General features: G+C 41.6%; 1 protein-coding gene across 4 annotated transcripts in view; it reads right to left on the bottom strand.

The window, feature by feature from the left end:
* Window positions 1-25,735, bottom strand: part of DOCK4 (dedicator of cytokinesis 4) — a 368,535-nt gene that overhangs the window by 206,305 nt on the left and 136,495 nt on the right. For all 4 annotated transcript variants that reach the window (XM_087969279.1, XM_087969278.1, XM_087969280.1 and 1 more), the window contains 2 exons: window positions 17,108-17,196; window positions 1,827-1,952 (listed from right to left, as the gene is read on the bottom strand). In XM_087969279.1, the coding sequence (XP_087825405.1) occupies window positions 1,827-1,952; window positions 17,108-17,196 (215 nt within the window). The remainder of the gene's footprint in view (window positions 1-1,826; window positions 1,953-17,107; window positions 17,197-25,735) is intronic.

Genomic DNA, 25,735 nt, shown 5'->3' on the forward strand with positions numbered 1-25,735 from the left:
ACCAACAGGACAATTGGGCTGACCTGTTGCCTTTTGCAGAGGTAGCATATAACAATTCTGTGCATAGTAGGCACAGGTTTCACCCTATTTATGGTGGCTTCCGGTCACAACTTTGTAGCTATGCCAGAGCTGCCTCAAGAGAAAACAAACGTACCCTCCTTAGTGGAGTGAATAGTACAACTGCAGAACACTTGACCAGTAGCCCGTAAGGCACTGGAGGAGGCACATCAGGCACATAAGAAACAAGCTGACGAAAAACGTGTCAAGCCAAAAGTTTTTCAAGTAGGTGGCAGAGTTTACCTCTCCACAAAGTATTTACAGTCTACCCAACCATCTAAGAAACTTGGTACTAAATATGTGGGGCCATTCCCAATTGTTAAAGTAATTAACCCAGTCACTGTGCAACTGGAGTTGCCCAAGAACCTAAAGCGTATTCAACCCTGTATTTCATTGCAGTTTGTTGAAACCTGAAACTGTATCACCCCTTTTCCCTGCACCTGACACTCCTCCTGTACCCACTCTGATTGAAGGAGAGCAACGTTTCGAAGTTAAAGAAATTCTAGATTCCGGGAAACAGAGAGAGAGAGAGTCCAGTATCTCATTTCTTGGAAACATTTTCCACCTGCGCAGTCCAAATGGGTGGATGCTAAACATGTCCTGGTGCCTAAACTCCTCCAGACTTTTCATAGAAAATACCCCAACAAACCCTGAAGGGATCGCCAGTTTTGGTGTGATGTATTGTATGTTTTCACTTTATAATTTTGTATGGCTCATGCCTCAGTTACAAGGGGCTGAATGTCAGCCAGCCTGTGCTTGCTGCCATAAAATCGGGGGGAGGGGACTGTGGAGAGTTTTAAATGGTACTTTTGCAAATGTTATTTATCTTCAAGGACAATGTAGTTGGTTTTGGTATGCGGTGGCCTCTGGTTGCCTGGCTACAGGGGCTGGGCTATATAGTATATTTCAAAATGTTCCCGCTCTGTGCCAGAGCTTGCTTGAAACCATTTGCGTTCAGTTTATTCCTAGTAAAAGGACTTTTCTCTAAATCTATGGAGCAAGGATTCTCCTTTCCTAGGAATTGAACAGACGCAGCCCTGATACTGACCCAGTAATCTGCATTTCTTTACTTTGCCTTGCAATCATACCAATGTTTAAGACATATTTAAAAGAGGCACACTAACATATTTAAAAATGGGAATACATGATCAGCAATTTGAGAAACAAGCTCAGTGAACTGAAAACCATCCAAAAATTTAGTTGATAAAGAAATGTATGAGCCATTTCTTTGCTGAAGAACATAAGGTCATATGCATATGAAACTATTTAGTGGGGCCAGTTAACATTTTTTTCTCAAATAGTTGTTTTTGAGATCATTTAATTGAAATAGAATTTGCCATGCCAAACATAACTCTACTTTATGATATTCCCCTTCCCGCACAAAGTACAATGAAAAGAAACTTTGAAATGAGCATTTTCTGCAGGAACTCCTTTCTTATGGAATGTCCTCCCATCAGAAATACTGCTGTTTAAGATAATTTTTAACACCACACTACAAAGAAAATTTGGTTGCTGAAATGTTTGGTTGTCCTTCAAACAATAGCAGGCATTGGTAATATGCACACACACATACACACACACACAATGATTATTAGGTTATTATTTTATACTTGTTTGGAGTTACTGCATGTTTGTCCTCTATCATTTTTCTGCTTGGAAACCACTTAAAGTTGCAAATGAAATGGCATCGAAGTCTTCATAAATAACCAAACAAAGTTATTCACACTTAAATATTTGTGTTAAGGTAAGGATTTTTTTTTACAATATACCTGGCATAATAATATTGGAAAAGCCCAACTTCCTTGCTATTGAAACTCCATGGGTAAACATGGATGTATAGTCTCTCCTGATTTGTTCAATGTCTCCATGGAGTAGCTGAACAGAGACAGCTAGGCCTAAAAACAAGAAGAGAAAAATAGATCACAGTCAGTAGATTGTTACTTTGTAAGATTCAGACACTCTACATGTTTATCAACTAATATGGGAAGTGAAGAAACTCAAACAAGAAACATATACACTATTAAAGATACATTCAACATAATGAATCTGACCAGCATCCATCTGCTGGAGTCCTCCTATTTTCAAGTAAAAGTCTATGGAGTAAATTTTGCTATCCAAAGAGATTGCAGAGGTGTTTAGTATTTGTATAAACTTCATTTGTACATAAAATTAACACTAACCAAAATAGGAATTTCTACCTATTTTGAGGTGATGATTACATAATAAAGAAATAGTATAAAGGAAAAGGGAAAAAATCTTTTCTTTCTGCTAATATGTTGATTCATTTTTAAATGCATTGCATTAGGAAAACATTCCTAGATGCAATATTACAATCATTATGGTATTTAATTATTTTAAAAATCTGAATCATTTCCCAGCACCTTGTAATATTGTTTTTCTTCTGAAAATGTGTAAAACTTCATATTTAATTGTCATCTATGAAAGCATTATTTAGCAAAATTAGCAAAATCAAAAGTAATTGCTTCCTTATCACATTAACCTAAAGCTATTTTTACTTGTTCAGATTCGACATTTAGTGAATAAGACTTCAATGAGTGAAGACAGGGCAGCTTCATACTGATTCTGCCCCACAGAAACTTGTTGCTTGAGAATGTGTAGTGATGATGTTTTTCTGGAATATAATTAAACTAAATAGAAAAGGGATTGTGACAATAACTGGAAGCAATATTCCAAATGTGGCCTCACTAGTCAGAGGTGGTAATCAGCAGGTTCTGACCCAGTTCTGGAGAACCGGTAGCGGAAATTTTGAGAAGTTCGGAAAACCAACAAATACCACCTCTGACTGGAGATTTTACAGTATCCTTGCCCTGCCACACCCACCAAGCCATGCCCACAAAACTGGTAGTAAAATTTTTTGAGTCCTACCACTGTCACTGGTACAGTATAGAGTGGTACTATCACTTTCTTTGATCTTGATACTATTCCTCTCTTGATGCAGTGCAGCATACTGCTGAATGATACTTAATAGTAGTCCACTAGGATAGCGGTTGCCAACTGGTGGATCTTGGCCCACTGGTGGGCCGTGAGAAAATTTTGGTGGGCCGCAGCATGCTGAGGTGGGGAAGTGGGGCAATTCTGCAGTCTTCCCGTGTGGTGGCTGCTGCCTCCTGCCTCAGCGCATCGAGGAGGCCAAGCAGCAGTGGGAAGAGGTCAGACCTCTTGAGCCGCAGGAAGCAGCTGCCCTCAGGTGAAGCTGTTGTGAGGGGGAGGCTCGACCCCCTCTTCCTCCTCACCAGAACACGCTCAGCGGGAAAGAGGCGACTTGTTGGGGGCCAGAGGAATGGTGAGCGCTTTGCGTGTGAGCGCTTCTGGTGAGGAGGAAGAGAAGCTCCTTGGGGGGGGGGGCACAGGAGATTGCACCCTCTCCTCACAGGCCAGGAAAACACCCAGGAATGCCACGATCCCCCACACCCCTGCCCTCAGGAGCTTTGATTTCTCCTCGCCAGAAGCACTCACACGCTCAGCGGGAAGGAGGCAGCTTGTCGGGGGCCAGAGGGGTGGTGAGCGCTTTGCGTGTGAGCGCTTCTGGCGAGGAGGAAGAGAAGCAACATCTTCCCCTGAGGGCATTGCTGGCAGTCGCTCAACCTCCTCAATGTGCAGAGGTTCCTTTCCCCTCACACCCCCCTCCCTAACAGGCCAGGCCTATGCCACGATCTCCCGTGCGTATAAGTCCGTCTGCCGTCAGTATCATCCCTGTTGCCCCATCTTCCCGACAGCCATCTGGTCTTCAGCACGTGGCTCGTCAGCCCAGAATGGAGGTTGCCTGCTGTGCTGAACCGTGCATGCCTGTGTCCGCTGCTCTTCCCAGCAGGGGGAAGCGACCCCTCTCGGCTTGGACTCTGGGTTTGTGACTGGTATGTATTAACTGGGACAAGGATGACTTTGCCTCACCCACGGGACCATGAAGTAGCAGCTGCCAGCTCCTTTCTCCACATGCCAAGTCTTACCACGGGAAAGAGAGCAGCTGGGGTATCAGTGTAGCTGCTCAGTTAGTTCTATATTGCCCTAGCAGGAGAAGGAGGTGCTGGAGGAGGAGGAGAAGGCAGTAGTGGAGAAGCAAACCAGGTGTTGAAGACCCGGGTGGGGGGGAGGCTTCCAGGTGGGGGGAGGCTTCCAGCCTGGCCCTCCTTCCCTCCCCAACTCCAGGCAGCCACACCTGGCAAAGGAGGGAGAGGTTTCCTCTGATTTGAGGGAGATATGAAATGACAGGAGACCAGTTTGGGGGGTTTCTGCTTTTCTTGTTATATTTTTGTTATAATTAAATAAATATTTTATATTTAAAATATATATTTATATATATTTATATATTAAAATTAATTTTTAAATAGTACATTTATATTTAATAAAAAAAATAAAAATATATATTAAATATATTATCTTTTTTAAAAAATTCATATTAGCGGTCCTCTGGATTTAAAAGTATGAGTTTGGTGGTCCCTGAGGTCCAAAAGGTTGGCAACCCCTGCACTAGGACACTTAGATCTCTCTCGTAAGCATGACTGTTTAACCAGGTACTGCCTATAAGTATTTGTGCATTTGCTTTTTTTCTGCCTAAGTGCAGGACCTTACTGTCAGGTCCCTATCGGAATGCTGCCATTCTGAAAGGGAGGGGGAGGCATTGTGGACCTCATAGTTTGCATGCTTTCACTTCGGCTGTAGCTGTAACTGCTTGGGAGCTTAAGGAAGGGAAAGATCTCACCATCTGCATCAACTCCCTCTTGACCAGTCTGGGCTGGGGATCCAAGGTTGCAGAGCCCTGTGCGCAAGCTCTTACCCTCCACCTTCAGAAATTTCCTAAACACCTTGCAACGTGTTATTAGTTGATGGTGGACACAAGGCATCAGGGTTGGGGACGAAAGGGGGGATAATAGCCTAGTGCCTGGGTCCTCAAACTTTTTAAACAGGGGGCCAATTCAGACTGTTGGGGGGGGGGCGAACCAGAAGAGCAAATGGAGGTGGGGAAGAGAAACCAGGACATGGAATGCTTGATGGGTACAGAGATGAGACTGGCTCCTGGGGCATCTTCTGCAGGTTCCCCTTCAATCCTGGCAGTGCCCTGGGATACCTCCTTGAATTCCATTCCATTCCATCCTATTCCCATTGCCATTCCCACTCTATCCTATTCCCATTGCCATTACCACTCCATCCTATTACTATTGCTATTCCATCCCATCCCATCCCATCCCATCCTATTCCTATTCCCATTTCATTCTCTCCTATTTCCATTCCATTCCATTCTATTCTATTTGCATCGCGGTGGTCTCAACCCATTTTTGGAATCTCACTGGCTGCCCCAGAGCTTCCTCTGCACGTGCCAAATCCAAGCAACAGGCTCCAGCAAAGGATCCCCATGTCTGGAAGGCAGGATCAGACCAGGCAGGCATTGCTTGGAGCAGATCTGGCAAGGAAGCCCCAAGGCAGGGACTCTGTGGCACTGATCTGCTGGCCAGCCAGCCCTTCCTACCTCAATCTCCAGGGGCGGAGATGGCTGTCCTCTTTTGGGGGCTGGCAGCCTCACCAGCAACTGCCCCGGAAATGCTGAGTGGGAGAAGGACGGGCAGCCAAGTGACTGTGTGTGTGTGCCTCCCCAGCCCCCAGTAGCACTCTGCCAGCCAAAAATGAGATGCACAGAGGCACCCCGCGGCCTCCGCTTGTCCCGTTTTTGGCTTTCTTGGCCTCCAGAAGCCTTCTGCCAGCCAAAAACGGGCCCATTTTTGTCCTTGCCTGCCTCCAGTAGCTCTCTGCCTTATCTTCCAGTTCCAGCTCGTGAAGGTACGTCCTGTGCTTGGCTGAAAGGAGAGTCATGTGAGAGAGGCAGCCTCATGGTCCCGTGCAGGCTGGATTAATGGTTTCAGTGGGCCGTATCCAGCCCACAGGCCATAGTTTGAGGACCCCTGGCCTAGTGCTTTGTCCTGAATTTTGCACTCTACCTGACTTCTCTGTAATCGCTATCTCTCAGTAGAAGTTCCTTTTGAAATGTAAATTGCTTCAAGAGTTTTACTTTCTTGGGGAAGGTAGCTCAGGCAGGTCTTTACATTAGACAGGATCTCCAAATTGGTCAACCCGGAGAGGCAACTGCTCTACCAAAGGGATTGTGCAAACGATGTCAGCCCAAGGCAGCGACCAAGGAGAAACTGAATGCTGATGGATGGAGGGAGGAGGCTGCTAGCCTGGGGGGACTCAGCCAAGCCTAGATGGTCCATAGCCATCGGGGAGAAAGGTGACTGTGAAGGGAGGACAAAAGGAGTCATCCTCACCAGAGGCAGTCGTCGGAAAGAATGGAGAGAGGAGGAGCTGACAATGCTGGAGAATGAGGAAGAGAAAGGGGGTGAACCCAACTGTGCCGATCTCCTTATGAGGCAAGCCATGTGATTCGTGATAGATGCTTTTCAAAATCTGAAAGCAAGAGAGGCCCGGGCTTGCATGTCAGGGAGCAATGGGCATTGGAATCAGCCAGAGGAAAGGGATTGAGAGCCCTCATCCTTGGATACCATGGCTGCAGTGATGCCCCTCCCACCCCCGGCAGGGACAGCAGCAATAGTGGGAACCCCACAGAGAGATGCAGGGTCCGGGAATGCCCTAAGGCTGAGAGATAGTGCAGCCCCTACAGGTGGAAGCCTGTTCTGTATTAACATACTCCAAATCCTGAAACCTGATTGGCCCACATGGGCCGCAACCTGATTGGATAACTAAACATGTTATTGGCGCGCTTAGAATCTACCGCGATTGGCGCGCTTAGAATCTACCGCGATTGGCCGAGCCGATCGCGGGAGATTCAAAGCGCTGTCATTGGCCGCTGCGCCGCGGACAGCTCCTATATGAAGGGCTGCCGCGAAGCGCAGGTTTTGTACAGAACTGTATACTCAATAAAGAGCTGAATGTTCACTTTTGGTCTCGCGTCTCTATGGGGACCGATCTACCCGATCTAACAAAGCCCCTCCTCAGCCTGAAATTTGATGAAGATCCTCAACAGCTGAGATTTTTTTCCTAGCCCAGGTTCTCACCTACATGCAGGAGTATGGAAATGAAATCCCTACCAAGTGGGGGTGAAGGTCTGAGTCGTTACTTTGGCCCTTGAGGGGGCGGTAGCCAGATAGATGGTAACCGTTCACAACACTAATGTCTCGGAGCTGAGGAATGTTAACCAATTCATGACTGCCCTGAGACGGTGATTTGAGGATCTCTTAGCTAATCAGAAAGCCAGAGAGCACATCAGAACCATGAGATGGGTGCAGACCAGCAGCTGAGTATACCAAGGAATTTTGAAACCTGGCCTGCTGACTTGATTGGCTAGAGAAAAATCCCCATTAGTTGCTTCAAGGGTGGCCTGAATGATGACCTGTACAATGTGTGTGTTGCGGGGTGGGTGGGGGTGGTCCTGTTCATCTCCACAACTGGTGTGTGCTAGCTGAGTAGGTGGAGATCAACCAAAACTGAAACAAGCATCGTGGTGGCAAGGTGTGGGAAGAGACGTTTCCCCTGAGAGAAAGCGAGAAATTGCAAGGAGCCAACGTCAGCTGCAATGTTCCTCCGCCTGTTTCAAGTGTGGAAAAGAAGGTCATCAGGCAGCAGAGCGCGGAGTAAACCACCCAATCAAGAAGGGAGAAGCAACTCTGGGAGGAAAAGTAGCAAGAGCACAGCCTCGGGCAAAGGAGGCGGCTCTAAAAGGCTCTGGGGCCATAGAGTTCACTCCCTTCCCCAACTGAGAGAATTCTAACCCCACCAGAGAAGACCAGGGGCTGACCAACAGTGATTCAGATAGTGATCCTTTGAAAAGTGGCCCCATTGCCCCTCTAACCATGCCCATAGAATTAAAACTCCCTGGAACTGGATATAAAGCCCCTTCTAGACTCTGGGTGCACTAGATGCCTAATCAGTCTGGCTGTGGTGGAGAAACTGGGAATTTGCTTGAGGAGACTTAAAACTCCAAATTACTTTTTGCCAGTTGGATGGATCAATTGCAGGGAGTATTCCTGGCATTTTGCTACCAAACCTTTGGGGATGCAAATGGGGTCCCACTGAGAGGTTTTATAGTTGCCAAAGAGATGAAAAGATCCCTAGTCCTGGGGTTAGCCTGGCTGAAGCAATGGCCTAACGTCTAGTCCATCCCCAGGGGGACTGGAGAAAGGGACTTAAAATTCCCGCCATGTGGAAAATCCCAACGCAACCATGAGCACCTAGCTAAAAGAGTTAGGAATCACGAGGGACGAGCTGCAGGGCAAGAGAGACCCCTACTGGCTGTCCTGAAGGAACATTTTACTAAGATAGTTTTGTATCAAGAGGCAGAAACCACAGTACAATAGAGGGAGACCTCTACTGGCCATTCCAAAAGAGTATTGGGACTAAGTCTGCAACCTTAAACAAAGAGCTACTTGGGCCCACTTCCCACAGGAAAAAAAACAAAAAACATTGGGAGCCACAAAACCTGGGTGGATGTGGCCAACTTGATGTCATTCACTCCCACCCACTCATATGACCTAGCCATGCCTACGGAGCCACAAAAATCTTCTCTCTCGCTCTATGTCTCGCTCTTTCCCCCTCTCCCCTCTCTCTGTATCTCTCTACCTCTCTGCCCCCACCCTCCCTCTCTCTCTGTAACTCCCTGCTCTCTCTTCCCCTCTCTCTGTATCTCTTTCCCTCTATTTCCCCGTCTTTCTCTCCCTATCTTCCCCTCTCTCACCCCCTCTCTCTGTATCTCTCTCCCCCGTATCTCTCCCTCGCTCTTCCCCCTCTCTGTGTATCTTTCTCTCCCTTTCTCTCTTTCCCCCTCTCTTTGTATCCCTCCCTCCCTCCACTTCTTTCTTTCCCTCTCCCTATATTCCCCCTCCCCCCTCTCTCTATATCTGTATTCCCCTCTGTATCTGTCTCCCCCTCTCTGTATCTCTCTCCTCCCCCGTATCTCTCTCCCCTCACTCTTCCCTCTATCCCTTCCCTTTCTCCCCCTCTTCCTATCTTCCCACTTCTTTTTCCCCTTCCTATCTTCCCCCCTCTCCCTCTGTATCTGTCTCCCCCTCTGTATCTGTCTCCCCTCTCTCTGTATCTCTTCCTCTCTGTATCTCCCTTCCCTCTCCCCTTCTTTCTCCCCCTCTTCCTATCTCCCTATCATCTCTCTCTCTGTATCTGTCTCTCCCCCTCTGTGTATCTCTCTCCCCTCTTTGTGTATCTCTCTCTCCCTTCTCTCTCTCTCCCTCCCCTTTCTTTCTCCCCTCTATCTTTCCCTCTCTCCCCATCTCTCTGTATCTCTCTCTCCCTCTCTGTATCTCACTCCCTCTCTCTATCTCTCTGTGTCTCTCTGTCCTTCTTTCTATCTTCCCCTCTCTGTGTGTATCACTCTGTGTGTGTCTGTCTGTCTCTCCTCACCCCCCCCCCTTTTTGCTGTGGCGAGGCTGGGAGGGTGCGCACGCACGGGGAGACCCTCCTCAAGTGAGTGCCAAAGTGCAGCAAAGGTGCACGCGGGGACGTGACTTCTCTCCTGCACTAAGGCTCTGGTGATCCTCCTCTTGGCTATTCATTTTATTTCTTCTTTTTTGAAATTCGGGCTGGCTGAGGAATGATTGCTAGCCACGCCTGGGCTTGGCCAAGGGGCGGGGTGTGGATGGCGGCGCTGTTGTTTAAGGGGGTCTGCGCACCCACCCAGCGCACAGCAGCCAGGGAGTCACAAGAGGAGGAGGAGGGAGCTGATGGGTGAATGCTTTCTCTGAGCCTGACCCCCGGGATGGGCGTGTGAGGTTTGGGGGGCCAACCCCTTTTTCCTGCTGCCCTGAGCTTCTTAAAGCTGTGGCTGGGCACTGTGAGCCTGTCACAATTTCTGATGTCCCTTCCTCCTGGATCCCAATCCCACCCCGCCAGCCCTTGTATTAGCAAGGCTGGCTTCGGTTGCGAGGCATGCCCAATACCAACAAGGGCCAGAAGGTATGCCCAGCACCAACAAGCAGCAAGATTGAGGCACTGGACAATCAGCCCCAGCCGCTTCTCCATCCCCTGCCGGTGCCATTACCTTCTAAGGCCAGGCAAGGGAGGGCAAGGGGCGGGACTAGCCAGTGATGGGACAGGGAGCCACAGCAGAGGGTCCAAAGAGCCGCATGTAGCTCTGGAGCCGCAGGTTGCTGACACCTGGATTAAGGGAAATTTTCAGTGAAAGGAAGTAAGATGAGCTTCCCCCCTACCAGCCCACAGATTGCGCCATTGAAATTGTCCCAGCTACTGAAACCGAAACTCTACTTGATGACTGAGAGAACTAGATAAAAGGGGAGAAAAAGAGAGAAATGAGAAAATGATGGAGAGAATGAGAGAGAGGAAAAAGAAAGAGAAACAAATGAGAGAGAAGAGAGAGAAGGAGAGGAAGAGAGAAATGAGAGAGAGCTGGAGGGAAAGAATGAGAGGGAAAAGAGAGGTAAACAGAGAGAGAAGGGGGAGAGAAAGAAAGAAAGAAAGAAAGAGAGGGAGAGGAAAAAAGAAAAACAAATGAAAGGGAGAAAAAGAGAGAAAAATGAGGGAGAGAAAAGGGAAGAAAAAGAGAAATGAGAAAATGAGGGAGAGAATGATAGAGGAAAAAGAGAAACAAATGAGAGACAAGGGGAGAGGAAGAGAGAAATGAGAGAAAGGAAAGAGGGGGAAAATTAAGAGAGAAGGGGAGAGAGAGAGAGAGGGAGAGAGGGAGAGGGAGAGAGAGATCCCCGGTTCCCACAAAAAACACCTGGAGCTACAAAACCCAAGTAGGCATGGCTGGGGTGGGTCATGTGACTGGGTGGGAGTGATGTTGAGTTGGCCACGCCCATCCAGGTTTTGTGGCTGCCAGTGTTTTCTTTTCTGTGGGAAATGGGTCCAAATGACTTTTTGGGTGTTTGAGGTTGCAGATCTCTGACCTATACAAATGCATTTTGTTCTATTTGGTTGACATTTTAATCTACTCAGAAATGAAAGCTGAACACATAAAACTGCTTAGAGCAATCCTACAGAAACTCTGTGCTGTTAAGTTGTATGCCAAACTGTCCAAATGTGAATCCCATAAAGACACATTTGATTTTTTGGATACAGAATCTCCCATGAGGGGATTGAGGTGGATCCAGAGAAAGTATGGGCAGTGCTGGAGTGGGCACCACCCTCAACCATGAAGCAACTGCAGAGCTTTCTAGGGTTTTCTAATTTTTACTGGCAGTTCATTGCTTTTGCACAGAATGCCCTACCAATCATAAACTTGACAAAAAATGTGCGTGCTTGCACGCACACACTCTGCGTGCCAGCACCCAGAAGGCAATGCGTGCCCCCATGCCCCCTACGCATGCACGCACAATCCTCCCCCCCCCACCGCCCTCTTACCTGCACTGCACCTCACAGCTGATTTTCGGCGGGTTTGAGGCCTTTTCGGCCTCCAAAGGCTTGAGGAAGGTTTCTGCAGGCTTTGCAGGCTGAAAACTAGCCGCGTTTCATCACTTATAGTATTTTTGGAAAAACAGGAAGTGATGAAACGGGGCTAGTTTTCAGCCTGCAAAGCCTGCAGAAGCCTTCCTCAAGCCTTTGGGAAGCCAAAAAGGCCTCAACCCACCGAAAATCAGCTGTGAGACTGCACATGTGCAGTGAGGTAAGTCTGCCTGCAGCTCGTGTGCCGGCACAAATGGCTCTGTGTGACACCTGTGGCACACGTGCCATAGGTTCGCCATCAGGGGCCTATGGAATGCCAGGCAGCATTTGAAAAACTTAAAAGGTTCTTTTCCGCCGAACCAGCACTAAAGCCCCTAGACCCAAACAAGCTGTTTGTCATCCAAGCTGATGCCAGTGATCTGGCAATGGGGGCCGTACTATTGCAATGACCAAGGGAAGCTACAGCTATGCGCATAAACTTAACTGAAACAGAACAACATTGGGCTGTGTGGGAAAAGGAAACCTATGAAGTCAGATGGGCACTTCTCTCCTGGAGGCACTTTTTGGAAGGAAGTAAAGTTCCTTTCCAGATTTCAACTGATCACAAAACTAGGAGGCGTTTCAACTTCACCTTACACCACCTACCGGGGGGGAGGGATTTCCTGGCAGATACTTTGTCAAGGATGCCTCAGCACAACAGCTCCAAAGTAGAAGTACAGTAGTTAAACTGATGCTTCCCTCATAGCAGCTAACCTCACTCAAGTAACCATGAGAGCACAAGAAGACAGTTTTAATGGCCTTCCCTCAAAAAGGACATCAAAACTATGTATCTAGTTGCCCTATTTGTGTTTCAACAAGGGAAAACACCAGGACCACAGCACCCTGGACAGAAATTTTTATGGATTTTATTGTAGAACTCCCAGAAAGCTCGGGGAACACAATGATCTGGGTAGCAACCAACCTTTTCTCCAAACTTTATTCCATGCCAGAAAATACCCACAGCTAAGGCTCTAACAAAAATGTTCCTGCATCACATAATATATTGACTACATGGGGCTCCACAGAGGATATTTTCAGACCGAAGGGCTCCAATTCACACCCAAGTTTTGGAGGGCCTTTTTGGAGTTATTTGGTACCAAAAAAGGACTAAGTTCTAGCCATCATCCTCAAACCAATGGTGGGATCGCGAGATCTAACTCGCTTCTGGAACAGTATCTATGATGCTTTATCAACTACCAACAAGACAACTGGACTGACTTCCTGCCGTTGCTGAGGTGGCTGACAACAATGTGGTGCATAGTAACAGCACTGGCTTCACTTGATTCCAAATAGCTAATGGACAGGAATTTAAACCTATGCCTGAATTACCCATTACCAATTAAGATCCTGTGGTCCCTTTGTTGAAAGACTGGATCACTCAGTTACAAAACACCTGGCCTGTTGTATGAAAGGCCCTAGATGAAGCTGCTTACAAAATCCAGGCAGACAAAAAAATGGATTGAGCCCAAGGAATTTAAAGTGGGGGATCATGTATATTTATTTGTCTACACATTTCCTCCAATCCTTATAACCCCTCTAAAAATTAGGCCCTAACTTTATAGGCCCTTTCCCTAGTAAATATATTATAAATCCTGTTACAGTAGAGCTATAAGCTAAGTCCTTATGGAAGGTCCACACAGTTTTTCATTGCAGCCTATTGAAACCTGCATCTATCTTGCCTTTATGGCACAAATCCCCTCCTGTCCCTGAACCTTTTATGATTGAAGGCGAACAACATTTTGAGATTAAGCAGATCCTTGATTCATGCATGCACAGAGGAAAAGTTCAGTACCTAGTTGCATGGAAGGATTTCCCTAGTTCCCAGAATGAGTGGATTGATAAATTCCATGTTAAAGCCTCTGCTTTACATAGACACTTTCATTACCAGTATCAGTGGTGGGATTCAAATTTTTTTACCACTGGTTCTGTGCAGTGGTATATTAACCATTAAGCAGACTAAGCACGTGCTTAGGACACCAGGCCCAAAGGGGGTGGCACCACAAAAACTTTTATGTAGCCTAAGCTTGGCTTCATTTGTACAGTATGTACAAGGGAGGGGGGCATCAAGATTTATCAGTGCTTAGGGCATCAGTGAGCCTTAATCCGCCATTGGTTCTGTGAGCGTGGTTTGGTAGGTGTGCTTTGCACGCATGCAGACGGTTTGCTACTGACCTTCTCCTGCAATCTTGCACTCTGCCTGTGTGTTAAACAGCTGACGCGCGGCAATCCGCTGTATCACGCAAAGCAGCTGAACTTCAAAACCAGGAAATAAAGGTCAGAATAGAGCTGGGCCCAGGAGCTGATTGTCGGAATGAACCGGTTCACTTACAGATGATCCTCGGAGCTAACGGTTCGGCCAAACTGGGCCGAATTGGTAGAATGCCACCCTTGACCAGTATACCGATAAACCAAATAGGGCCCAGTGCTCAAATCTGTCAAGATCCTTTGGAATCTTGAGTCTGCCTAATAAAGTATTAGCAATTTCCAGAACTACTGCATATTTCCTTCCATATAGATACAGTTTCATTAAGGATAACTCACTGAATGTGGTTAGTTAGCCAACTGTAAATTCCACTGACAATGGTTCTATCTATCCCACATTGTTCTATCTTAGCAAGAGGTAAGCTGCTACTTTATCAAATGCTTCCGTGAAATCTAAACATACTATGTCCAAAGCATTTCTTTGGTTTACTAATTTAGTCACTTTGTCAAAGAAGGAAATAAGATTTGCTTGGCATGATTTGTTGTTAACAAATCCATGATCACAATTAACATTAATAGGAGCTTATTTCCTAGCATATATTGGTTGCATTTAGGCATCATTTATATGCCATAGGGCTATAAATATATTTGGCTCATGAACTCATCCTGTCTTTTAGTTTTCCACCATGGGCACAAGGGATTTTTTTACTAGTTTCATGTCTTAACTAATTGTGGTTAGCTATAATACCCCAAACTAAAGGTTAATTTCAAACACAGATTTAGGGCAAATTGTTTACACATAAGTGACAAATTGAGATAAATCCAAAGTAGTAAAACTTTACAAATTCTTTCCATCAGTTAAGGAAATGTGTTTATTTGCATAAACCATAGTTTATAACTAAATCTAGCCATTGGTTGAGAATAATAAGGCTTTGGGGCTTCTTTCCCTGAGAATTGGTAAGGGTCATATAACTGTAACCACAAAAGCAACTGTATTTTGTGAATAGGCTAGAACCCTCTTTTTCCTCTATACAAATTATAAAATACTACTTAACATTTTCCAAAGTAGGTCTATGGATTCAGAACATTTGAACTTCTAAATACTTTTTTCTCATTATCAAACTCTGATTAAAATTAAGTGAGCAATTCTTACTGAGCAAAAAAGAAAACTTATTAAAATTTGTCTTGGCTTTTGATTTACTATGTTTATTTTAAGTTATATTAATGCTGAATCACAAGAGCCCATCTTAATTTTTGCTTTCTTTTAGATAGCAATCTGCAGCTATTCTCATGAAAAGCTGCTGTTTGCTAATATTTACCAAGACACAAACATACTTATCAACATTATAATATACAACTTATCACAGATGTTTTATGTTTAATACAGAAGATTCTTAAAATGAATATAAAGCTGAAACCAGAAGCTTTTCTTTTAGAACTACTGGAGAAGGAACTTCATTATTACGTATGTTGACTGCAACAAGAATTTTAAATATGCAAAAATGTCAATTCCCACAGTGGTAGAATAAATGGAAAAAGTGATAGAGCTAGCAGAGATGGCAAAATTAACTATTTTAATCAAATAAGTGAATATATTTAGCTTTGTTTCTACTTGGAAACTGCTTCTAGAGCAGCAGTCGCCAACTGGTGGGCCGCGAGAAAATTTTGGTGGGCCGCAGAGAAATCTCACCCCCAGAGTACCCCCACAAAGCAATTAATCCAGGCTACACAGAAACACAAGGCTGCACCACCCACATGGCCCGTGGGAACCCTCCCCACCCACTCACTCCTTACCCGGTAAACTTGTCTACTAAGTTGCTATTTTTCCTTTTTCCGACCATCATCTGTTCTGCTGTGCCAGGAGATTTTGATTGAAATCCAATGGTTGGATTTCTTGCTTTCTAGCTAAGCACAGCCAAATCTCCCTTAGGACTGAAAGTTTGCTTGCAAGCAAATTCAGTGCAGACTCACAACAAGCAAATTTGAGAGACTGAGCTAGCCAAGGGCAGATAGCTAGATCACTGAATGATTCTGTGAGCAACTCAATCTGCCTGCTTTGCCTGATTTTGGATAAAAGTTTCTTTTTTATATAAAAAAATTCAATATTTACATATATGGTGTGTTGTGAGTTCATTTTATGAGTTTGCTTGCAAGCAAATTTTATGTGACAGACTGAGCTAGCCCATAGCAGATAGATAGATTTCTGAATGAATCTTTGATTCTGTTCGCAACTCAATCTGCCTGCCTGCCTTGCCTGATCTTGGGTAAAAGTTGATCTTTTTTTATAAAAAAAATTCAATATTTATATAAATATTTATAATATTTACGTACAAGCCATGCCCAGCCAGTCACATGACCACCAAGCCACACCCACAAATCAGGCCATGCCCACAGAACCAGTTAGTGGTCCCTGGGATCTAAAATTATGAGTTTGGTGGTCCCTGACGTCCAAAATGTTGGCGACCCCTGTTCTAGAGCAGGGGTATCAAATTGGATTTCTTCAAGGGCCAGATCAGCATTGTAGTTCTCTGCAGGCCGGTGGGAGTGGTGGTGATAGGGTGGCTGGACAGATGCCTCCTGTAGCACCCTGCTGGCCAAAATGGGGTAGTGGGGGGGGCGCATGGATTGAGCCTCATTTTCACTCTCCATTGTCTCCTGCATTACCCTGCCAGCTGAAAATGGGCCACGTGGGCCATTTTTCAGCCCGTTTTGGGCCAGTTTTTCGGCCATTTTTCAGCCTGTTTTTGGCGGGCAGAGTGCTGCAAGGAGGCCATGGAGGGTGAAGAAAGGGTCCCTGCACGTGGCTCGTTTTAGCTGCCAGAGGCACCGCAGGCTGGTCCCTTGATATGTCCAGACTAGCCCCACGGGCCGGATTTAAGCACCCCCTGTCCTAGAGTGTGCTTGAAGCAGGCAAAATGAAATTCTGACTGGGTTTGGCTGATTAGATTAGTTTAAAAATTAGTTTACTACATATGTAAAAGTAAAAAAAAAAAAGAGGTTGCAACATTTTATTGCACAAAAAAAAAAACATTGGAAATCAATGTTTTTTTTTCATCTTTATCCCACACCTCTCTTCCCTCTTCTCTTCCTCCCTCATTTACCTATTTTTATTTTCTTTTGTATTTTATATTACAACAATATTCAGTAAAAACATATTACCCAAAATATAATAAAAGTCAACCAAAGCACTCTACAATGCATCATTTTTCCAAACTGTGACATGAGAAGAAGACTGTGGAAGAGTTTTAGAAAATGCCTGAAGAAAACCACACGTTTTAAAAAGAATAAAGTTACAAAAGTCTAATTTTTTAAAATCAGGAAGAGACTCTCTACCCTAAACAGCTTCCAAGCTGAACAGGAACCATATGTTTTGTAACACATAGAAAGCAAAGTGTTGTCTGTAAACAAAACCAGAAAATATATTTACCAGCATTGGATCCTGTCAGATTATAGCGTGCATTTAGTTTTTTTATGATGCTTTCATGAATTTGAAACCAGTCACTCTCTGTGTTACACCTGTAAAAGAAGTAACATTGTTAAATATTGATCAGAAGTTAATGCTGTATCAACAGGAAAAATAAAAAATGTGAATGATCTAGTCAGCACCAGATTTAAGGATGTCCTGAGCAAACTTTCCCTTTGAAGTAACTATTCAAATAGTTACTTTTAGCAACAACTTTAATCCACTCACACATCATTTTACCAGATTTATCAGCTGAGAGAGCAGCACAAGTTCTACTGTCTGTTTACATAATATAAATATGTAACATGCATGCAATGCAAAACCTTGACACAGTATTGTTTCATAACATTGTGTGCAATTCTAATTGGTATATGAATTACTGCTATTAGGCAAGTTTGCACATGAATATCGACTATATCAACTGTTATTGCCAGAGGGATATGAATTTACAATAAGTGAATCTATCAGTAAGTCCGAGATATTTTAATTTGGATTTCTGCAAAGATCAGAAGTTGGACTTTGTGGCTTGACATGGTCCCTTCCAACTTCATGATTCTAGATCTTATTCTCTGATTTATTTATTTATTTATTTTCCAATGCTTTATTGGGTTTTTTCATTTATACATATAACCATTACTTAATAAACAGTACTGTGACATTTTGTATACATTTCTGTATCCGATCTAATACTTTCTATACATACTACCTCCATACTTCCATACCATCATATCTATTATATACATTATTTACATTGTCTTTTCTTATTTCTATTGTCAATCCAGATATACCATATTTCCCATATTGCACAGAATTCTGCATCTACTTTTAATTCCATGGTTAATTTATCCATTTCCGCACATTCAAATATTTTTTTAATTATTAAACCTTCAGGTGGAGTGGAGTTTTTCTTCCAATACTGCACATAGGTAATTCTTGCTGCTGTTAATACATGTAACATAAGATATTTTAACTTTCTATTATAATTTCTTTTTATTATTCCTAAAATAAATAATTCCGGGACAAAATCAATTTTGCTTCCAATTAACTCCTGTAACCACATTTGTATCACTTTCCAATATATTTTTTTGCTTCGGGGCATGACCACCAAGAATTAAAGAAGGTACCTTGTGGTTGTCCACATTTCCAGCAATTTGGTTTTAAGTTTGGATAAATCTTAGCCAACCTTGAAGGTGCCATATGCCAACAGTAGAACATTTTATGTTGATTTTCCTTATAAGCCGTAAATTTTGTTATTTTATAATTCTTATTCCAAATTTTTTGCCACTCTTCTAAGTCAATACTATGTCCAACATTTCTACACCATGCAATCATTGATCCTTTGACAATCTCTTCTGCTCTATCAAATTCTAATAAATATTTATACATCTTTGATAATAATTTCTCATCTGGGCCAATCAAGATTTTATCTAGTTTTTGTGGTTCATTGTCCTCACTATCTTTTTAATATTTCGCTTGTATTTGCATATAGGGCCATCAATCTAATTTTATTCCCTGCTCTTCCAATTCCTGTCTACTCTTTAATTTCCCTTGTTTATCTAAAATTTCCCTATACCTGGCCATTTTCTTAACATCCATTGTATTAGGGTGGATCACTGCTTCCATAGGAGATATCCAACTTGACATTTTCAGATAATGTTTATTCTTTATTTGTCTCCATTATTGTATCAGCACACCTCTTATTTTATGTCTATAGAAGTATAAATATGGTTTGTTTCCTTTATCCCACAGAAAGGCATTCCACCCTCTTTGTAAGTCATGCCCTTCTATGGTTAGTATTCCTTTGTTTCTTAGATTGATTCAATCTCGTATCCATACTAGCATTGCCGCCTTATGATAGAGTTCCCAATCTGGGAGTCCAAGGCCACCTCTGCTCTTGCTATCCTGTAAGTCTTATAGCTTTATTCGCACTTTCTTACCTGCCCAGACAAATTTTAATTCTGTAAAAAAAAATTTTTTCTAATTTTGTTGAGGATGTTTGAAATAGGTATAAAAGCTTTGGCAAAACATTCATTTTAATAGTTGCTATTCATCCTAATAATGACAATTGTAAAGTCCCCCATTTTTCCAAATCTTTTTTAAATTTGATTAAATAATGTCATATAGTCTTCTTTTATTGAGGAACATCTTGCCATTAACCATATTCCTAGATACTTAATGTTTTTTGTAATTTGTAGTCCCATTATGGTTTCTAATTCTTTCTTGTTTTTACTAGCATTTTGTTTTTGACTCTGTTAATTTTGAGTCCTGAGACCTCTCCATATTTCTTTAATTCATATATCAAAATTGGCCCTGATTCTAACGGCTCCTTAATAAAAAACACCAAATCATCCACGAATGCTTGTAATTTGTACTCTTCTTTTTTTAGGTCTTGTTCCTCTTATTTCTGTTTTTTTTTTCTGATTTTTATTAATAATGTCTCTAGTGTCAAAATTAAGAGCAGAGGTGACAATGGACATCCTTGGCAAACTCCTTTTGTTATTCTAAATACCGTAGTTATGTCTCCGTTTATTATTACATTGGCCTTTTGAAAAGAGTAAACTGTTTCTATTAATTTTTCAAATCTATCTCCAAATTTCATTTTTCTAATCTGATGTATCATAAATTCCCAATTTAAATTATCGAATGCTTTTGGGGCATCCAGAAAAACAAGGGTCACTGGATTTTTTAATATGATGCACTTCATAATATTCTAATATATTCATTACTATTCTAATAGTATCTCTTATTTGCCTTTGTGGCAAAAATCCATTTTTGTCAGTATGTATAACCTCATTTAGAATTTTTTGGGTCCTTCCTGCCATAATACTCATAAAAGTTTTGTAGTCGGCATTCAAGAGCGAAATTGGTCTATAGTTTTGGATTTGATTTAGATTGGTACCTTCTTTTGAAATCAAGGTAATGTACGTTTCCCTCCATGATTCAGGTATTTTTACATTTAACAGAGCCCCATTGCACCCCTCCAATAATACTGGTTCCAATAATTCATCTAATTCTTGATATAATTCTCCTGGTAGACCATCTGGTCCCAGGGTCTTGTTTGCGTTTTGTTTTTGGATCGCTTCTTTCAATTCTATTAATGTAATTTCTCTATTTAATATATTCCTTTTTAAGTACTGATCTATTTTCTCTGTTACTGTTATTTTTTGACTATAGAAATCTTCAAAATATTTTAGAGCAATCATTTTTTTTCTCTTCTTCATTATTTTCTAGTAGTCCTGATTCATTTTGAAGCTGGTATATTATTCTTTTTTCTTTTTCTTTTTTTAATTTATAGGCCAGCCATTTCCCTGGCTTATTCACACTTTCAAAAAAGTTTTGTTTATAAATTTAATATCCTTTGCATTGTCCTCCTGTTGTAATAAGTTTAATTTATGTTTGGCCAGATTCAATTGTTCTTCAATTTGATCACTCCCCGGATTTTTTTGTATTTGTTTTTTCTAGATCTCCAATTTCTAAATGTAATATATTATGTTGCCCCCATTTCTCCTTATTCCTTTTTGCCATGTAGGCTATTGTTACCCCCTGGTGTATGCCTTCATCGTATCCCACAGGATTTGCAATGATGTATGTTGTTTTTTCAAAAAATAGTGCCAATTCATTAGAGATTTCTTGAATATATTATTTTAATAGAATCCGAGAGTTCAATGTCCTTCTTCTTTTCTTTTCCTGTCCTCTCCAAATTACTTTAATGGGGTTATGGTCAGCCCAAGTGTTTGGGGGAATTTCAATTTTCTCTATTTCTTTTCCTAAATCAAGATTTGTCCAGACCATGTCAATCCTTGAATAAGATTTACGTGGGTTTGAATAAAATGTAATTTTTTGTTCTGTGGGATTTAATGCTCTCCATACATCTATTCGATTTAATTCCTCCGTCATATCAAAAAAATGTTTTAGGTAATATATTTCTTTTCTTTAGTTTCTTATTATCACAAATGTAATCTTTTGCAGTATCTACTATTCCATCCCACAATGCATATGTCTTTTTGGCCTATTTCAATAATTTTTTCATGGAGTTTTTTATAGAATTCTTTTTGGTTTTTATTAGGTGCTTAAATATTTACTAGTAGCATCTGTCTTCATCCCATCTTTAATTCAGTCTTTAATATTCTTCCTTTAGTGTCTGCGTAAATTTGCTATGCTTCTATCTCTTCCTTAATGTATATCTCCACCCCTCTTTTTCCCCCCGCCAATGCAGTATGGAGTTTCCCCAATTTATTGAATTCTAAGTACTTTTTATCTTATTTCTTAATATGTACCTCTTGGAGGCACACAATATCTATGTTTTGCTTAACCAATTTTGAAAATATTTGTTCTCTCCTCACTACAGCATTTAACCCATTTACACTTATTGACAATAGTTTTAGTTCTTTCTCCATACTCTTATTGATCTATCTGTTTCTAGTTTCTACTGATTTTTTTTTTGTTTCTTTGTGTTCTGGTTCTAATGCCTTCTTCTTTCTTGGTTTCTTGTATCTCTTTTGCTTTATCTTCCTGGTCTTCTATTTTGGATCCTACCTGGCCTTCTTGACTTCCTTCCTCTAACTTCTCTCTACTACTATAATTTTCTTCCATTCCTGTCAATTGGTCGTATAAATCTTGGGCTTTGTCCAAGTTATCTATGTTTATCTTTTTTTCCCTGCCATGTTTTCTGGGATGATCCACCAAAACAAAATATTCTGTTTGCTTAATTGTACTGCCAGGTAACGATAGTCTTTACGTTGTTCTCTAATTTGCCTTGATATTTGTTTCAAGGTAATGACTTCTTTCTCCTTGTACACTATGGGTTCTTCCCTTGTTATTTTGTATATGATTCCCTGACGTTCTTTTGGACGAACCTAACATGTACCTCTTTGGGTAGCTGGTGTCTTTTGGCATAGTTCGTCTGGACCTTGTAGACCTCATCTAGCTCATTTATAATCTCTGGTGTATCCCTTTGCAGGGTTTCTGCTATCAGTTCCACCATCAATCTTCCTAGGTCTTCATCTTTGGTTTTTGTTATATTCTGAAATCTTAAATAGAAGGAGGCACGATCCATTTCTAAATGGATCAAGGAATCTTCCAAATTCTTGTTTATTGCCATCATGCATTGGTCAACCTGCTCCAATTTTTTCTCTGTTTGTTCTGCTTTTGCTTCTACTGTTTTAATTTTCTGCTCATTTTTTTTGGATCACCTCTTGTATAGAATCAACCTTGTTGTTCAGCTTTTGAATGTTGTTTGTCAATTACCTATGGTTTTTGGACATCGTCTCCTGTAGCTTCACCATCGTTTCTTGGATCATTATCAGTGTTGTTTGCATTGTTGGAGTGTTTTGTGTGGTTGGTTTGATTTTTTTGTATTTAGCATCCTGTCTATTGATCTCTGGGTTGATGGAGATGCTGTCGCTACTGATGGGTTTGAAGATGTTTTCTTCCCTGCCCTCAATATGGTCATAGTTATGCTGGTCATTTCTTTCAAAAAAAATATCTGCTCTCCTAAGATTTTATAAATACTTTCCCAAATTATCATACAATCGCTTTGTGGTTAGTAATATGAATTCTTGCTGTTCTTCCTTGTTTCTTTTATATCCAATATATTAGGTTGTATTGAATTACCTTAATGTGTTGTCAGGTTAATTACTGCTATTCTGTTTCTGTTCCTATTTGGATTATCAATATTATATCACTTACTATCTTAATCTCTTAAATATTTGATTTCTATTTCAGGTTTATGAAACTATCTAGTCAATACTGTGTTTTTATATATCTTAATAATTAATTTCCGTTTGTATACCTCTATTAGATATAATATACAATATAATATAATTGATGCTTAATATATGCTTAAAGTAGGTATTAATATAAGTATATAAATATATAAATCTTAGTTATAATTTAAATATAATTATATCTATATATGTTCCAAGAATTATGATCTGTTAATTAAATTATAATACATATACTTAACTACGGTTGATAATTGACATTTGGTATAAATATAAATTAATATAAACTAATATAATTAATTCTATAAATATTATAAGACTTATCTGTATTTTCTTTCCTAAAAGTATTTCAATCATTAAAATTAATACAAGTATTATAAGTTATATATAAATATTATAATCAATATAATCAGCACTTTCAAGGCATTTAATATAGTAATCCAATTTACTTCAAAGTTATTCCTCTAGTAAACTCAATCTCCAATTAATATAAAGTTACTTGATGTTAGATTGTTCATTTCCAGTTCCGAGTCAGCTAATAATCCTATTTTCCTTTCGTTGTTAATTCTAGGTTTCTTATAGTTCTCCTGCTTATTCGGTTATTGAGTTCTGTAGTTCTAAAGTTAATTTCTTCAGACGTTCACAGTTTTCTCCTGTTCTTCTTTACTCGTTTTGTTGTTCTCTGAGCCGCCGAAGGTATCCACTTCCTCTCCTCTGCTCCCGGGGCTTTCTCTAACAAATCCACAGTCATCTCCGAAGTTCTTTTCTTAATTTCTCTGTCTGCCTCAAACTTTCTATTTCTTTCAAGTCAATCCACTTGACTGTTACTTCGTTGCTTATGGCACCAATCAAATCAATTCGCAGGGTTCTCCTTTTCCCCTCTCTCTCCCAATTCTGAAGTCTTCTACTCTCTGGCTTCCACTTTCGTCATTCTAGTCTTTCCTTTCCTTTTTTCACACTCTCTCCGACACTTTTACTATCAAAGATTCTTCCATTTTTTTTCAGTTTTAAGTTCAATAAATTAAAGCTCTTCCTTTTAGGTCACGGCGAAGCTTTTCAGGGTTAAAACCCTCCCCTTAGAGCTTCCTCCTTTACCAAAAATCTCTGGAAATTACTCACTTTAACAGTTCAATCCTATGTGCTACGATATGGGATTTTCTCAGAATGTCACAATCCGTTCATTACAATTGCTTCTTCCTCTTCAGTTGTGACTAGTCATGGTTTCGAGTCCGCCATGTCAAAATGACAAAGCAGGACACTCTCCATGCCGGATTGAGAGAAATCCTTCAGTGCAGTGGGAAGTTGGCTTCCTCTTCACTGCACCCCGGGAGTCCCCTCTGCTTCGCTTCACTCTACAAGCTTCCTGGGCCTTCAAAGAGTCCCTGATCACAGAAAAATCAGAGTCAAAGGACGGAACTCGTCCATTTCACTCTGCACCACTCAGACATTGTCACTGGAAGTCTCCCTATTCTCTGATTTAAAGAAAAGCTTAAAAATATGTTGTCAATAAAAAACTTAGTTGGAAAACAAAACTTGTCCACTGCTGATACATTCAATAGGGAACATTTCCAACTGAATTTTAACAAAAGTAAAAAGAATCCATTACACTACTAGCATTGCTACATTACTACATTACTAGCACTACATTGTTGTAAAGTCTTCTCAAATCCATTGCTTCCCACCGCACTAATTCAGGATCCTGGGGACCATAGCTGGAGAAAAGTTGCCCATGAGACACATAATGGTTCCTAATCCAAATACTAATTTTAAAAATAACAAACATTTCCAGAATTTGGCTGATTAATAAAAGCCATAGAATAAGGTCTCAAATATTCCATCATTTAGGCTATCCCAAAACACAAACCTGCTATTACTATACTACACTTTTTACCTCAAAAAACCATTTTAAAATAAATAAAGTACTTGGAAGAGATTGGTGATGAATGCACGGATGAAGATGTCCTACTGTTTTTTCTGTACTGTTTTTCTAAAATTGTAATATAGTCATATGATACAATTTATTGTATTGTAGCAAATTTGCTAAGAATGGCCTACAGGGAAGAAGAGATTAAAGCCTTTCTCTAACCTTCAAGTGTTGGATTTCAGACTTTGAAACTTTACTCCTCCAGAAATTGAACCACATTCAGGAACTAGACAAAAATAGAAATTTCCCATTTTTTCTCAACTTTCAGAGTGGAATGAATATATTCTATTTCCACAGTTGTTCTGTCTGATTGAGTTGTGCTGATCATCTTACCAGCCTCATCTCTTATACTCAATAAGCAAATCCTTGCTGCAGATGGTAGGGAATAGAAAACGTTAAGTCTCTTCTTAGTTGTTATCAAGATTGCTATTCTCTGTTAAAAGTAAACTGATCCATGACCCCAGCTGATGGGTATACTGTATATACTGATATATATAAATAAAACATGTTTCCCCATAAATAAGACCCAGTCTTATTTTCTTTTGGGCTCGAAAATAAGCACCAGGGCTTATTTTTGGGGATATCATTTTTTTTTCACCTATAGGAGGCAGTGAGCGTGGGGACCAATGGGAGTGGGAGCGCTGCTACAATTGACCCCATTCTCCATCCCACCATCTCCTTGCCTGTGGCTGCAACAGGACAAGCACTTGACGTACCCTGGCCTCCACCCGCCCTGCCTGCTGGCCTTCCTGCTCCTGGAACACTGGAGCTTGGGTCTTGCTCAGGCTGTTGCTTTGATGAGGCAGAAGGCCATGCAGCACATCAGGATCAGCTCCCCCCCGTGCCTCTGCCCAGCTACTGGGCCTGCTGCACCTTCTGCTACCGGCCTCGTGGGGGCTCTTCATCCTGGCTGTGCTGCTCTCAGCCGCCCTGCTGGGCTGCTCC

This window comes from Notechis scutatus, chromosome 6 (assembly GCF_049901735.1).
Source record: "Notechis scutatus isolate UNSWTSFEM ecotype Mainland chromosome 6, rNotScu1.2, whole genome shotgun sequence".
In the NCBI taxonomy this organism is placed as follows: domain Eukaryota; kingdom Metazoa; phylum Chordata; class Lepidosauria; order Squamata; family Elapidae; genus Notechis; species Notechis scutatus.